The following is a 16185-nucleotide window of genomic DNA, read 5'->3' as shown; positions in this document are numbered from 1 at the left end:
GATTCTTTGATATTTTAAAAAATTGGAAATCTGAATTTTGTCTTTAGAAAACAATGCTAAAGTTATCCTAAATTTCTATAAAAACATCAAAGCCAAATAAAACAATCTTACTAGAAATACTATAAGGAACAAGTTCCAATGTAATACATGCATATAAAGAATATCTCAAGGAAGAAATACTTACATCAAAGGGGTTGTTTATAATCCTTGAGTGACTTTTAATTTGTGTATAAAAAGTCAGCCTTCACTTGTTCCCTTGAATGACATCGGGTGGAGTTCCTTTCTCGTACTGTTCTTTCTTCTTCAGGAACTTAACTCACAGGGTTTCTGCTTATCAATGAGTTCCGCTCTGATACCAATTGTTATTCTCACTAGGAACACTACAAGAGGGGGGGTGAATTGTAGTGTGGAACTTATTGCCCAAATAATGCGGAATTTAAAACATAAGCAATAATGAAAAGTGCAAGAAAGATTTTTACGTGGAAACTTCTTGTCTCAATACAAGAAGAAAAACCACGACCTACTCAAGATTTAAACTCTTCACTATAATAGGAAATCTCCTATGATTCAACCATTTACATACTCAAGTTCCACTCGGAACTCCAACTCTCTCACAATCTCCACTCTATACTCTGGACTTAACTCTATGTCTTTCAAGAGTCAACTCTTTACCAAAGTTTTACTCAAACCCTTCACCCCTAAATAGACTTCACCCTAAGTCTACGCATACACAACAAGAACATACTCAAGTTCCTAACTCGAACTTGATACAAGAATTCACTTAAAGCCTTTACCAAATTTCCATTACAAGAGTTCACTCAAACCCTTTAACCCCAAACTCAAATACAGACGCTTGATAATTTGGTTTAACTCTAGTATATAGAAACTGAATAATGTAAAGGAACATGGCACTCGTAGAACTTGAAACTCAAAGAACTGACTCAAACAAGGAATAGAAATATAATTCTTTTGTAACGCTATTCCTTAAGCCAAACTTATGGAATGACATAAGCCTAACACTATGGATAGACACCAGTCAGACAATTTGAAACTTAATTGAACTTGTATATTTATAGCAGTCTTTTAGAATGAACGTGGGATTAATCATGTGCTAGTGGTTAAACCATTATCCCATGATGTTCCTTACTCGGAGGAACACGTTCCTCAATCATCGCATCCCATGATCACTGTTAAACGTGGGATAGACTAAGTTACTTCTCCTTAATTTTAGCAACCACTTTGAGCATTAATTTGATAATCTGATTTAATTAAAAACATATTAATTATTAAATCTGAAATTAAATCATTTCAATGAATATATTATCTTTAAATTTCTTCCATAAAAACCGAATAATATTTTTATTATCTTTTGAAAAATAAAATCTTTTCCTTAAAAAGATTTTCCATAAAATCAGATTTTTCCTTAAATAAAACGGTTACCTATATCTAGGCATAATTTACTCAACTGACATAATGACCGTTGTAATGCTTCAGCCTCAGTCTACTTCCTTTAACTCATAAGTTTAATAGACTACCACATCTGTTCCTTAGAGAGGAACAGACAGACAGTTTCTTTAACAAAATTCATTATACGCATTATAAATCTAGGCTTTTTATTTTCTAAAAACTGAAAAGATAAAATTAAATTAATTAAAATCAGATTCCCAAATAAACCGATTTTATTAAAAACTTATCTTTTATTTTAAAACTAAAACTTATCTTTTATTTTAAAACTAAAACTTATCGTAAAACAACTAATGCATATTATTTATAAATATTTAACCACGTAGAGATTTATTAAGTAATAAACTCTAAATAAATTCTTATAGATTAAGATAATAATATGCATCAGATTTATTGACTCGTAAATACTTTTGACTCCAAGTTCCACGAGTTCCTTTAGACCATGTTCCATTACCTTTCATGTTTTCATATACTTACATGAATCCTAGAAAATAAACTCATATTTTCTGCCTTCATCTCCATGCTGCTCCAACTCAAGAACCGCATGTTGATAGCTCACCTTTGAACTTCAGTGTGCTAGTTCCTTTAAGAAACTTCGCACTCATAGTTCCTGCTCAAGAACTTCTTGTTTCAACTCTGGAACGTTATATTGTTGCTCCCACTCAGGAACTGCTCCAGAACTTCATATTCAATGTTCCTCATAGGATGTACCTAGGAACTGCTCTATTTGTGTTCCTTATAGGAACTCTTTTAGGAAATTCACTTGTGCGAAGACCTTCATGATGTGATATCTTCAACCTTTGATGACTTATTTCATGTTAATGTAATATGCACATATCAAACACACATGTTAGTTAGATAATCATAATTTGTTTAAAATCATCAAAACATTACATGACTCAACAATGTTTAACATAACACTCGACGAATTATACACTACGAACCACTCTACAAAACATAAAACCTCCCTACAAAAAAAGTCATACTTTCAAACAACGGTTTTTTCACCATATACCCCTGACAAATTTTTTTTTGCACCATATACCCTTTCGATTTTTGAAATTCACCATATACCCTTCACTTTTCAAAAAATACATCAAACTACCCTTAATGACTAACGGTGTTAAACTCCGTTAGTCATTAACCCCTAAACCCCAATTTAATCCTAATTAACTACCCTAAACCTAACCCTAACAATAACACTAACCCTAAACTTAACTAACCCAAAACCTAACCCTAAAAGCCCACAACCCCAACCCAACCCACTACCCATGCCCAGGCCCACCACCAAGACCACCACCTGACCCACCACCCCCACCCTAACCAGAATTTCGCACCCCACCCACCCACCCACCCCACCGGATTTTCGCACATGTAACCGCCACCCCTGACCGGAACTTCGCACCCCACCCCACCCCACCGGACGATTTTCGCACCTTCTCCCTTCCGCCATCCCCCACCACACAGCCCCCCTCCCCTTTTTCCGCCATCCCCGACCACGCAGCCCCCCTTCCCCCTTTTCGTCATCCCCGACCGCGCAACACCCCTCTCCCCTTTTCTCGCAGCTCCCCCTCCCCTGTGGCTGCGCGAGTTTGTGCTGCCGGATTTTGCGGCTGCTGTGTGAATTTAACCCGCGGCTGCAGGATTTTGCAGTGTTGTGCAAGTTTAACTTGCGGCTGCCGGATTTTTCACGAGTTTGTGGTGCGGGTACGGTGCTCCGGGTGGCGGAAGAGGAGGAGGTTTCGGGATGCAGGTGGCGGAAGGGTGGAGGGGGTTTTGGGGGTGGTGGGGAGGGGGACTGTAGTGGTGGGGGTCGGGTGGGGGTGGCGGTGGGTTTGGGGTGGGGTGGAGGGGTGATGTGGCAGTGGGTTAAGGGGTGGGGGTGATGTGGCAGTGGGTAAGGGGTGGGGGTGATGTGGCAGTGGGTTAAGGGGTGGGGTGATGTAGCAGTGGGTAAGGGGTGGGGGTGATGTGGCAGTGTGTTAGTTAAAGTGTATTAGATTAGGGTTAGGATTAGGGTTTAATTTAGGTTAGTTAATTAGGGTTAGAGGGGATTAGGGGTTTATGACTAACGGAAGTCTAACACCGTTAGTCAAAAGGGTAAGTTGATGTATTTTTCGAAATGTGAGGGGTATATGATGAATTTGGAAAGTCGAAAGGGTATACGGTGCAAAAAAAAAATTGTAAGGGGTATATGGTGAAAATACCGTTCAAACAAATTCAATCTACATACTTTCATACATTCAGATTTTCAGGGTTCACGATTGCACGTCCCGAAGGTTGTGAATCTCGTAGACCCAAGCCATGATATAATCCTGACGGTCCTTAAATAAATTCTTTACTTTTATATTGAAGTAAGTAACTGTTTATTTCATGATGTAGATCTTTAATACATAACCGTTTTACTGTATATTCTAAACCTTTTTTCTTTCTTTTTTTTTGTACATTATTATGTCAGCCTGAACATTCTATGCGTATTATATGATTCTGTGTATTCTAAATCGTTTTCTTTTTATATGTTCCCTGAACCAACCTAGACTAATTATTTTTAGGGTGTTTAAAACATTATTTGGTTATTCTTTCTCATAAACATTGACATGAATCGATATTTAGTAAAGGCCAGCGATGAGCAATATAGTTCCTAATTATACGGTACCCTCACACCCGAACTATATCTTTGGTTCATTTTGACCATTTACAGAGTCTAGACGGGGAAATCTATATTGGATAAGTCCCTAATTTGTCCCTACGATTTCCCAATATCCAATTAGGTTTATGTGTCTTCCTTTAAAGACTTGTTGGCGACTTCAAAGCGTTTTCAATACAAAAACCTTTACAGTAGGGTAGTCAAATCTATTACGCATTCATCCTGCGTAGGCAAAATAAAAACACGCCTACACTAAGTGAACTTATGTGCCTGATAAACTAACGAACCCGTGTCAGTTCTATTCTTTCACGTGTGATTAGTTTCACAATTATCGTGTTGATCTTGACTTTTACTTGGTACTGTTTGACATTCGATAGTGCATATATTTAGATATAATTGAGGCATTTATCTCATGTAGAGTTGTTTTTTATATTATCCTTTCTCTAGCCTCACAAAGCCTTTTCTTAGTATGTTTGATTGACACCAACATTACAAGCTTTTGGCCTCATTTGATTCTTGTCCCAAGCCGAGGTTGGGGAAGCGAGTATGGGTTTTAAATGAATGGAAAAGTATGTTCATTGAGCTTGGAAAGTGCATTGAAAGTTTGAAATAAAAAATTTAAAAAAAGGAACTGTGAATAAAGTTTGTGAAAAAAAAAATAAAATGAAAAAAAAGAAGTGAAAAAAGTGTTGTGAATAAAGTGAAATAAAAAGGGTTATTCTTAAATTCCTTGAGTATGAAAAGTATTAATTGTATTTGGAGATTGTTGGTTATTGTGCGGAGTTGTTGTGAACTTTTATGATCACTTTTTAGTTACATGATGCTCCCCCTTCTTGTTTTTTGTACCACCATTCCCAAATTATTTTCCATACCTTTAACTTGAACCTCATTACAACGCTAAAAAGTCAATGTTAAAGAGTACATGCTTCATTTGAGTCGACATGTTTTAGGTTGAGAGCCATCTATTATCCCTTAACACGTGAGAGATTTGAGTAGACATAACCATAGTGAGGAATGTGGTATAATTGGAGAGTCAATTGAAATATATCATATGCTATGTAGCTTTGTTCGAGATTGTTTCAATGCTTGGTTTGTGTAGTAATTATATCTCTTGTGTCTTCAGTTAAGTGTCTCTCCTTATTGTAGTGTATATTGTAGGTTGTCTTAATTTTCCCATGTCTATTGTCTTATTGCTTGGGGGAATTTAATATGTCATATATATATATATATATATATATATATTTATATATATATATATATTATATATATATATATATATATATATATATGAATGATACTTATGTGAATTTATTTTGTATTTTAGAGCATTTAGTTTTATATTTAGATTCAATATTACATTATGTAAATCAAGTTGTGCTATTCTATTATTATTCGATATGCTTTCTTGAATCTGATGAATTCCAGGTTTTGAGAACGTAATGAAGTATAATTTTCTATACTTTAGGATTTAGAACATTTAGAAGAAAGATAATGTTCCGGTATGGGACAAAGTGTAGGGTCTTGAACCGGTAAGTCCTTATGATGAAGCCGGTTGGAATTCTTGCAAAAGAGAATAGGTAAACTAGCCTCGGGGGTTGATCCGAGGAATGCCCCTCCGATGCCTAAGTCAGTATTTGGTTATGACCGGTAACTCTCAGGTAGAATGTATTGGAATTCGTGTACGTACCTCATGACTAGGATCAAAGGGGGTTTATATAAGAAACCCGGATGGGCCCGTATACAGGTTGGGCCCCTGTATTTACGGAGAATATTCTTTGTGTATCCCTTAGGATATGCTTCTATCTTGTGGATAGAATCTATCTCTAGGCCCGTAGGCATTGATAGACATAATTGGATCCAGCCCAGGCCCTTGGTAGAAAGCCCGTGGGATAAATACCGGTAAGGTACCGGAATAAGGCCGTTATGGTGAGGCCAATAAGGCTGTAATAGGCGTGTGACCTTTTCAGCGTATCTCGGTCCGTCTGGACCGGTATGAGACTTAGTCAGCCCCCATACAACTAGCCCCTAAGCCGATATGTTTAATATAGACATATCCTGCTTGAATACTTTGCAATCCGGCATGGGTGGAGCTAACATACGACTGAAGTGATAAGCTGAATCGTTAGATGAGGAACTTCAACCGTTGCCTTGGTATCCGCATCAGCTGCCAGAGCTCTTTTAATGAGAAGTTGCATCACAGCTGGATACCATTTAGCAACACGTGGCGCGATCGGGACGGGAAGAGGAAGAGTCGCCTAATCCCAACCGTAACTTCTCCTATAAATATGCCTCAGCCAAGCTTCATTTCTCACTTTCTGCGATTTGCGAATCTGCTCTGCTCTCCATAACGAACTTTCTCTTACTACTCTTGACGGTTTTGATTCGAATCTTCTCCTTGTCTATGCGCACTTCACTGATACCGGTTCAATCTTCTTCCTTTCCTTCTTCTAGGTATTTCTTCCCATTCTTTTCTCAGGGCAAAAGTTTGACTTTTTTCTACTTTCTTTGCTAAGAGAAGAGAGAGAAAGGAAAGACAGATGGCAGAAAGCAATCCTTCCAACCAGCCAACCTGCGGAGTTGAACACAATACTAACTTCGGCCAGGTTCTTCCACAAATATCCTGGCCCTTGCTTAACTCCTTGTTCCGTAAACCGGTCGCTGGTTGATCTGATCGGACTCCGGACACGCGAGAGCCCAGCCCGGGGGGAATGCATGGTTCCCTGGCGCTTCATGGGACGAAGCCTGAGGCTCCCTCTCCCTCTAATCTAACATATTTAAAATGTCTTCTGCTTCTGACTCACAAGATATTTCTAGAACGGCCTCTGCTCTATCTGAAAGTGATGTTAACTCTGATAGTGTTTCTTATAAGTCTATAGAACTTAACGATTCACCGATAGTAGATGTTGTTAGGGAAATTAGAACTAAGAGTTAGAATGACTGTAGTATTTCCGGCAGATCTGACAATGAACCGGCGATACGAGCCTCTCCTCTAGGGATAGTAGTAGGTCAGGCAGCGGCCCTTGGAGTAAATGTATATGGTCAATATGGGACCATAGTCGGTTTAGCTGAGCGGTCCCCGGAACTTTTCCCTACCACGCTTTCTCCAGTCCCCAGATCCACTTTTGAAATAGGGGAAACTTCCACCAGACCTAGACCTAAAGAGATACCGGCGTCTCCCATGCACTCAGAGGCCATTGAGAGCGTAGAGAGGCACTTAGAGGAGTCGGATGAGGAGTCTACAACCCTAGAGGCTGAGGATGATTTCGACCGGGATGACCCTCCAGAAGTGATTCCCGAAGAGTCAGATGAGGAGGGTTTGGCTGAACCATTTCTGCCTCCCAATGAGCCCGGCAGTGCCGTCGTTGTGAGTATCGACGGGGATTGGGCCGATATTTGCAGGGGAAGTAAATTCTTGACAAAAGGGCCTAAGTACTTTGCCTTCCCGGACGAATATAAGCTAGTGCTTCCGGCCAAGGGGAGTTGTGTGACCGACTGTCCTCCATATTGCTATTTATGCCCACATGTTAGATTTTGGGCTGAGATTGCCCTTGGACCCATTCTTCATCAAAGTATTCCAGGCCTGGAATATTTGCCTTGCTCAGCTGACACCTTTAGGATGGCGGAACTTGATGGGATATGCCTGGGTTGTCCGGAATAAGGGGTTTTCGGAAACCCTAAACTTATTTAGGAAGCTGCATTGGATCAAGGAGGATGGATCCGCAAAGGGGAAATGAGTTAGGAAGAAGAAAAGATCCCGGGATGGGATAGATGAAGGCCGAGGTGGATGGATGTCTTTGTACACCAAGGCTCGTAAGCTAACGGTGTATCCCAAACTCACTTCCCTCAAGAACTGGAGGGAAACATTCTTCTGGGTACGAGTGCCCGAGAGCTATCCCATACGCCGGCATTGGACCAAACCGCGATCTCGTATGGAGCATATTCGCGACCGGGGTCTTACTCGCCGGAAAAAGAGGCGTATGAATTTTTTGCCTTAACCTCAATACCGGCTTTGAGGGGAAAGAAAGAAATAGATGTACCTAGACATTGGTTGCCCCATTCCACATATATATTTAGCAACCCTGCCTTGTCAGCTTTAGGATTCTACCGTACTGACCCCTATGGTGTGTAAAGTTTTAATCGTTTCTATTGACTTGCTTCTGGTTGTGATTTAATTGCTTTTGCTAATCAGTTCGGCCTTTTTTATCTTTTGAATGTTTGTCTTCAGGCCGGGATTTCTTAATTCAGGAGGCGCTTCACGTTGATCATAAATACAGACCGATAAGCAACATGCCTCCCAAACCAGCTCGCCGCTTTACTCCCATCCCGACACCATCTAGCGGCCGAGGAGGTCGTGGCAGTCGTGGGGCCGGTAGGGGTCTAGCATAGAGGAGGATGACAGGGATTCGATGCCCCTGCAACATCGCATCTCTTCTTCCGTTCCTCAAAAACGGAAAGCTGAACCGACAAAGGAACAGCCGGCAGCTAAGAAGGTGGCTACCAAGACGGCCACTACTGTTGTGGTTCCCAAACCTACAGGCCTGATCTCCGGACGGGTTTCTGAGGTTGGCAGCTCCTCCCTGCGGCAAAAGATTTACAAACAGTTGACTTTGCCGGAGATGGTGCCGGGATTGGAGCCTTTTGCCAAGCCTCGGAAAGTGGGCTTCCTTGAGCGCGCCCGGCTGGAATTGCCGAAGATTGTGAGGAAGCGCTGGTGCCGGTCCCCGGTAAAGGACGGTGAAAAGTTTGAGCCCAAGCTCAACAACCTAGATGACAAGTCCTTACTGTTGGACCGTCCTTTGGAAGGCGGGAATCTTGGTTACCGTCTTTTAAAGGCGACCCAGCTAAAGTTTGACATACCGGTGGACGAGGTCCAGGCTTTGGCTGCCGTACATGCCCACAATATGGCCTTGGTAAGTGTTTTTGTTATTGTGACTTATTTTCCTGCCATCTCCTCTTGGATGCTAATTGCCGGTTTCTTCATTCGCTTCTGTAGTTAGCTCAGTCCGGCAAGGAGATCTGTGATCTATACCGGTTCTTCCAAACTTCTTATTACAACGAAGTTTCAGCTCATAGTGAGCTGAAGGGCCTGATGGTTGTTAAGGAGCAAGAGCTGCTGTCGGCGAAGACCGAGATGAGTGACGCCCTTGCTGCTGAGGGAAAGGCTGATGCCGCCCTTGTTAAGGCAGTGATGGATCACTCCTTGGCCTTAGCCAACAAAGATCATGAAATCCGGCTGCTCCGGGACCAGATTGCTGAGGCGAAGACGCACGAGCGTAAGGCCGTCAAGGAATACCAAAAGGGGATGGACTTCGTTTCTCGCCTGTTAAACCGGTATAATGGTGGCTGGTCTGCAGCTATGAGGTGTGTCAGGCACACCTTCCCAGACTTTGACTGGGCCCGGGTTGAGGATGCCCATGTCCGCCAGGTTCATGCGCTACCGGTTGAGGGCGAAGTCTTAGACCATGGTGTTACCGAGCCTGACATCGCCAATGCAGACCCCAGGGCTGAGTTGGAAGAGGAGCAGGAAACCGTTAATGACACTGCTGAGATTGCCAACCCTGCTACCGATCCTGAAAACCGGAAGAGCAAGTGGTAGTTGTTGACGGTTCTGAGGAGGAAGAGCCTGCCAAGTAAATCTTTAGACTCCCTCCTTACCCTTCTTGTACTGGGCCACTTTGTGGGTTTCCAGCTTCTGCGATCATAACGTCTTTTCCCTTAGGCAGCCAAACTATCTTTACCGTTCTGATAATATGGTCGTTTGTGACCGATTAGTGTTTTGCAGTGGGCCGTTTGTGGCCAGCTGTTTTAGGGTTGTAATTCGTCTTTTTGACTATTAATACAAATCCCATTTTTTGCTCATCACTGATGTCGTTCTGTCAATTATTTACATGTTTCTATTTTACATGTTCTGTCAAACGACCGTTATTACAACAAAATTTTAACCAGCTTAATTACAGATGTCATGAATTAACTTTTAACCTGGTGCAGTCATTATTACTCATTGACAAAGTAATTAGTAATGCTTTTTTAACTTAATCCGGCAGATCCACGAAGGTCATTGACCGGTTTCGCACTTTATTCTATTCAGCAGATCCAATAAGGTCATTGACTGATAGTGTATGTCTGCTTTATCTAGCAGATCCACGAAGGTCATTGACCGGTTTCGCACTTTACTCTATTCAGCAGATCCAATAAGGACATTGACTGAATGGTAGTGCCTGTCTGTTTTATCCGGCAGATCCACGAAGGTCATTGACCGGTTTCGCACTTTACTCTATTCAGCAGATCCAACAAGGTCATTGACTGAATGATGGTGCTATTCCGCTTTTAGCCGGCAGATCCGCGAGGGTTATTGACCGGTAAGTTTAAGTAGTTAATGAGTTGTATGTAGAAGATGCTCATTTTATTAAAATAAAACGGCTCTTCCCGGCTATGCCGCATTTATGGCCTACAATGATAAAAACAAGAATGCTAGGAAATATTAAATCCTACTGGCAACAATGCCTATTTTATTGACTATGTGTAGTATCTTTTGAGGACACTGGCATTCCAACTATTTTTCAGGAGTTTTCCCGACATGTCTTCCAACCGGTAGGACCCGGGCACGATTTCCTCTTTGACCAAATATGGTCCTTCCCAATTGGCTGTAAGTTTACCGTCCACATGAGCTTTACCGGTTGCTGTTGTTTGTCTGAGCACGAAATCCCCCTTTGAAATAGGTGACTTCGCACTCTTTTGTTGTAGGCCATGCTTATCCCGTCCTTGTATGCTGTTGATCTTAAATCTACTGCCAGCCTTATTTCTGGGAGAAGATCTAGGTCTTCTTTGTGTAGCTGAGCATTTAGATCCGGTTAATAGTTTAGGATTCGCCAATTAGGCAGACCTACTTCTACAGGCAGAACGGCCTCTGCGCCGAAAGCCAGCCGGAATGGTGTTTCACCCGTGACTTCTTTTTGTGTGGTTCTGTTTGACCATAGCACGGCTGGAACCATGTCAGCCCACGCTCCCTTTAGCTCGTCCAGTTTCTTTTCCAGGGCGTTGAGGATCTGTTTGTTAGCCGCTTCTGCCTGCCCATTGCTTTGAGGATGGCAAACCGATGAATAGGCGAATTTGATGCTGTGTGGCCGTAAGAAGTCGCGTATGGGACCGCAATCAAATTGGACACCGTGGTCCATTACTATCCCCATGGGAATCCCAAATCGAGTAATGATGTTTTGCAAGATAAACTTTTTTACCTGATTGGCCGTTATCTTCGCAGTCAGTTCTGCTTCAATCCATTTTGTGAAGTAGTCAATACCCACGATTAGGAACTTCCTTCCTCCGGAAGCCTGTGTGAAGGGCCTTATTATGTCCATCCCCCACTGAGAGACAGGGATTGGGTTTCGTATCGGCAGCAGGTCGTTTGCCGGCTGGTTTATCACCGGTGCAAATCGCTGGCATTTATCATACTTTTTGACGTATGATTGGGCGTCTACCAACATACTTGGCCAATAGAAGCCTGCTCTTAGTGCCTTCAATGCCAGTGCTTTTCCACCGATATGATTTCCGCAGATACCCTCATGAATCTCCTCAATTATCTTTGTGGCCTTGTGGGCTGTGACGCACCTTAAAAGTGGGAGTGAGAGCCCCTTTTTGTACAATTGGCCCTGAAATATGCAATACCAGGATGCGTCTCTTTTCAGCTTCTAGGCCGCCATCTTTTCTTCTGGAAGGGTTCCTGCTAGTTTGTAGGCTATTATGCCGTCATACCACTTTGGATTTTGGTCTATGACATTAATGGTTGATGCCGGCATATCTATGTTGTGTTCTCCCAAGGTTTCAACCATGACACTTCGTTTTTTGTCGCTGGCGCTCGAACTTGCTATTTTTGACAGGGCATCAACCGCCATGTTTTCTGTCCTTGGCACAAGTTTGACCTCGAAACTCTACAATTCCGCCACCACACTTTTGACCTTACTAAGGTATTTCTGCATCACCGGTTCACGAGCTTCATAGGTTCCCTCAATTTGGCTAGAGACCAGTTGTGAGTCTGTTTTCATTATAATCTTTTTCGCACCAGCCGCTATGCTCAGACTTAATCCGGCCAGGGCTGCTTCATATTCCGCTTCGTTATTAGATGCTTTGAAGCTGAATCGTATAGCATATTCAAAGATTTCTCCCTCAGGGGACGTCATGACTACTCCTGCGCCATCCCCGCTTTGGGCTGCTGAACCGTCAACCTCTATTTTCCAGATGCCGGTGGACTCATTTGGCTCGGTGTATGTGGTCTCGACTATGAAGTTGGCCAGTGCTTGAGCTTTGATGGCTGTGCGAGGCCGATATTCAATATCGAACTCAGATAGTTCTATCGCCCATTTAAGGAGTCTGTCGGTTGTATCCAGCTTGTGTAGAGCTTTCTCCATAGGTTGATTGGTGAGCACTTGGACGGTATGGGAGTCGAAATATGGTCGTAACTTTCTTGCATCAATTAGGACGGCATATGCCATTTTTTCCAGCAGCTCATACCTTTGCTCTACTCCAATTAGTACATGGCTGACAAAGTATATGGGACTCTGCTGCCCTTTCTTGTTTACCAGTAATACAGCTGCTACCGTTTTCTGCGAGACCGGCACGTAGAGCTGTAACTTATCCCCCAGATCTGGTCGGGTGATCGTCGGTAGCTTTTTAAAGTGTGATTTCACTTCTTCGAAAGCCTGCTTCTGTTCATCTCCCCACTCGAACTTTTTGTTGCCTCTAAGGATTTTAAAGAACGGTAGGGCCTTGTCTGCTGACTTAGAGATGAACCTTGTGAGGGCTGCCATTCTTCCTGTCAACTTCTGGATATCCCGGATGCTTTTTGGCTCCGGGAGGTCGTTGATGGCTTTAACCTTATCCGGATTGGCGTCAATGCCTCTCTCTCACTTACCATGAATCCCAGGAACTTTCTGGACCTTACCCCAAATAGACATTTCTTGGGGTTTAGCTTCATTTGGTATTTTCGCAATGTAGTGAAGGTCTCTGCAAGGTCGACAACGTGTGCTTCTTCAGTAAGACTCTTGACTATGCTGTCGTCTACATATACTTTTGGTAAGTAGTATCCTTTGGTGCTCGAAGATTTTATCCACCAACTTTTGGTAAGTAGCACAGGCATTTTTGAGCCCAAAGGGCATGGCTTTGTACGAATACACTCCGGCCTTTGTGATAAAAGCTGCTTTGTTTCTGTCAGATTTTAAGAGGCTGATTTGATGATACCCAGAAAATGCGTCCATGAAGCTAAGTAAAGCGTGACCGCTTGTGGAGTCTACCAGTTGGTCTATTCTGGGTAGTGGATAGCAATCCTTAGGCCAAGCTTTGTTGAGGTCCATGAAGTCCACACACATTCGCCAGGATCCGTTTTCTTTCTTTACCATGACCACGTTCGCAAGCCATTCCGGGTAGTCGCAGGGCTCAATGAAGTATGCTGCCAACAGTTTGTCGACCTCTTCCTTGATGGCCGCGTTCTTTTCGCTGGAAAAGTTACGCTTCTTTTTTTTTTACCGGTCTCACATCCTCGTTTACATTCAAACGGTGTACCATGAATTCCAGATCAATGCCCGGCATCTCATCCACAGAGAAGGCGAATATGTCGACATCATCTCTTAATAAGGAAATCAAGTTTACTTTTACCTCCTCGGTCAAATCTGCGCCAATCTTCACAGTCCCGTCCGGTCTTTCCAGCTCTAGCCTTATTTCCTCCGTTTCTCCTTCTGGGCTAGGTCTCGGTTGATCTGCCGGCCTTCCCTCGAAATTTTCCATCGACAAGTCCTTTGGGGCCTTATTTTCTAGCCGGCGCTTCTTTCTTTCCGATGGTGGAGTTTCGGCAGGTCGCTTATGGTCGGAGTGCCTAAGAGCCGTCAGATAACACGACCTTGCCGACTCCTGATTTCCTCAAAGTTTCTCGGGGTTGCCGTCATTGGAGGTGTAAACCATTGTGAGGTGGTAAGTTGATACGACGGCTTGAGCGTCATGGATCAGGGGTCGTCCTATTATGGCGTTGTACGCTGCCGGAACGTTGACCACCAAGAATTCTACTAGTAGGTCTCTGGAGTGAGGCCCTTCCCCCAATTTGACGGCCAGCTTGGTGGTTCCTTCTGGAACTACAGAGGCTCCAATAAAACCGATAACTGGATACGAGACCGGCTTTAGGCTCGAAGCTTCAAAACCCATCTTTTCAAACGTCTCCTTATACAGTATATTTGCAGAGTTGCCCCCGTCTACCAGCATGCGATGTACTATTACGGTTGATATTCGCAAAGATATCACCAGGGGATCGTCATGGGGGTAAATTATCCCCCGGGCATCTTCCTTTATGAACAGCATTGACGGCATGGCCGGGGGTGCTGGCCATTTTCCTGTGTTGTTGAAGTTTACTTGGTGCCTTACTTCCTTCAAACTTGCTTTAGCACCATGTATGCTACCTCCTCAGGTTGGTCCTCCTGATATAACATGGATTTTAGTGATCCTGTCTTTAACTGGCCGTCTATTTCCGTTTTCATCCTCTTGGGATGGAGACTTGCAGTCGACCCTTGCTTGGTACTGGGTGAAGTATCCTCTTCTAATGAGGTCCTCGATTGCGTCCTTTAGGTCTTTGCAATCTTCCGTTATATGGCCGTGATCCCTGTGGAACTCGCACCATTTTGACTTATCCCGGCCTTTGTAAAACATTTTCCGAGGCCTACGCCACTTGTCGTCATCTTTGTGCAGCTCATATATTTGGGCACGGGACGTGGTGAGAGGAGTGTAGTTGTGATACTTGTCTGGTCGACCCTCTGGCCCTTTTTTCACAGAATTACTCTCATCTCTCCTATAAGAGGTGTCCGTCTTTTTATCCTTCCGATATTTATCTTCTTTTCGATCTTTTTCTTTACCCTTTTCCTCGGCTGCGGGCCTCTTAGTGTTTGAGGCCTTGTCAAACTCTTCTCCCCGGATATAATCGTTGGCCTTGCCTAAAACTTCTGTGAGGCTGGTCAACTTTTTCCGGCCGAGATAATTTCTGAAGGGAGTTCCTTCTTTTAGTCCCGTCATGAGAGCCAAAACAGCGACTTCCTGTTGTAGGGTTGGAATGGTGACAGCCTCGATGTTAAAACGCCTGATATAATCCCTTAAGCTTTCTACCTTTCCCTGCTTGACCGACATCAGCTCGCCGGTAGTTTTCTCCCTTCGTTTGTTGCTAACAAAGTGCATGACAAACATTAATGTGAGCTGTCGGAAATCGAAGACTGTTGCCGGTGGTATGCTTTTGAACCATGTTTGCCCTAGCCCTGTTAAGGTAGCGGGGAACACCTTACACCATACTGAATCAGTGTCGGTGTATAGCAGCATGTGTCCTTCATAGGCCGATATGTGGTCCTCCGGATCTGTTCTACCGTCATACTTGCATGTCGGCATTTTTATTATCTCCATGGGCTCCTGAAGGATGGCAATAGAGAATGGTGAATTTTGCAATGATACCGGTGCCCTGCACCGGTATTTGCTTCCTTTTCTTTGATAAGAGGACTGCTGCTGAACTTTCGTATCTTGCACTTCTTCCTCCTCCTCTTCTTCATCTCCCACCTGCGCTGTGGGGGTTTTGGATTTAGCCACTTGATCCTGATCCTGCCGGTCTCGCTCTCCCTGGCAGCCCGTCCACAGTGATCGGAGCTTTCTCACTGGGTTGTGAGCTCTACTCAGAGGTCGCTTAGCCGGGGGACCGGTCGGTGGGGTTCCACTTGCCATTGCTTGGAACACTTCTGCCGCACTCTTGAGCTGTTCTGGGGTGAACATATTTTGCAGAGTGTGAAAGATGTCCTCCTGAGGGGTTTCTGGAGTTTTTATACCCTTGTCAGTGGGTGGCCGGCTTTGCTTAGTAGCCGGCAGTGGGGTTGAGAATCCTGGGGAATTGCTTTCTCAACAGGAACATTGTTTTCATCTGTTTCCGGCATCCCAAATGTTTGCAAGAAATAGCTTAGACTACAAGGTACTGTTCGCCCCTCCTTCTAGCGCCAATTGTTCCGGTATGGGACGAAGTGTAGGGTCTTGAACCGGTAAGTCCTTATGATGAAGCCGGTTGGAATTCA

The 16185-nt window shown here is 43.5% G+C and overlaps 1 protein-coding gene across 1 annotated transcript; it reads right to left on the bottom strand.

The window, feature by feature from the left end:
- Positions 1-14551: 14551 nt before the first annotated feature.
- LOC104901413 (uncharacterized) lies at positions 14552-15892 on the bottom strand. Its single transcript, XM_010688989.2, has one exon. It carries the CDS (start codon positions 15890-15892, stop codon positions 14552-14554), a length of 1341 nt encoding a protein of 446 aa, XP_010687291.2.
- Between the last annotated feature and the right edge of the window lie 293 nt (positions 15893-16185).

Source organism: Beta vulgaris, chromosome 1 (genome assembly GCF_026745355.1).
Source record: "Beta vulgaris subsp. vulgaris cultivar EL10 chromosome 1, EL10.2, whole genome shotgun sequence".
NCBI lineage: Eukaryota > Viridiplantae > Streptophyta > Magnoliopsida > Caryophyllales > Amaranthaceae > Beta > Beta vulgaris.
This window is presented reverse-complemented; position numbering and strand designations above follow the sequence as displayed.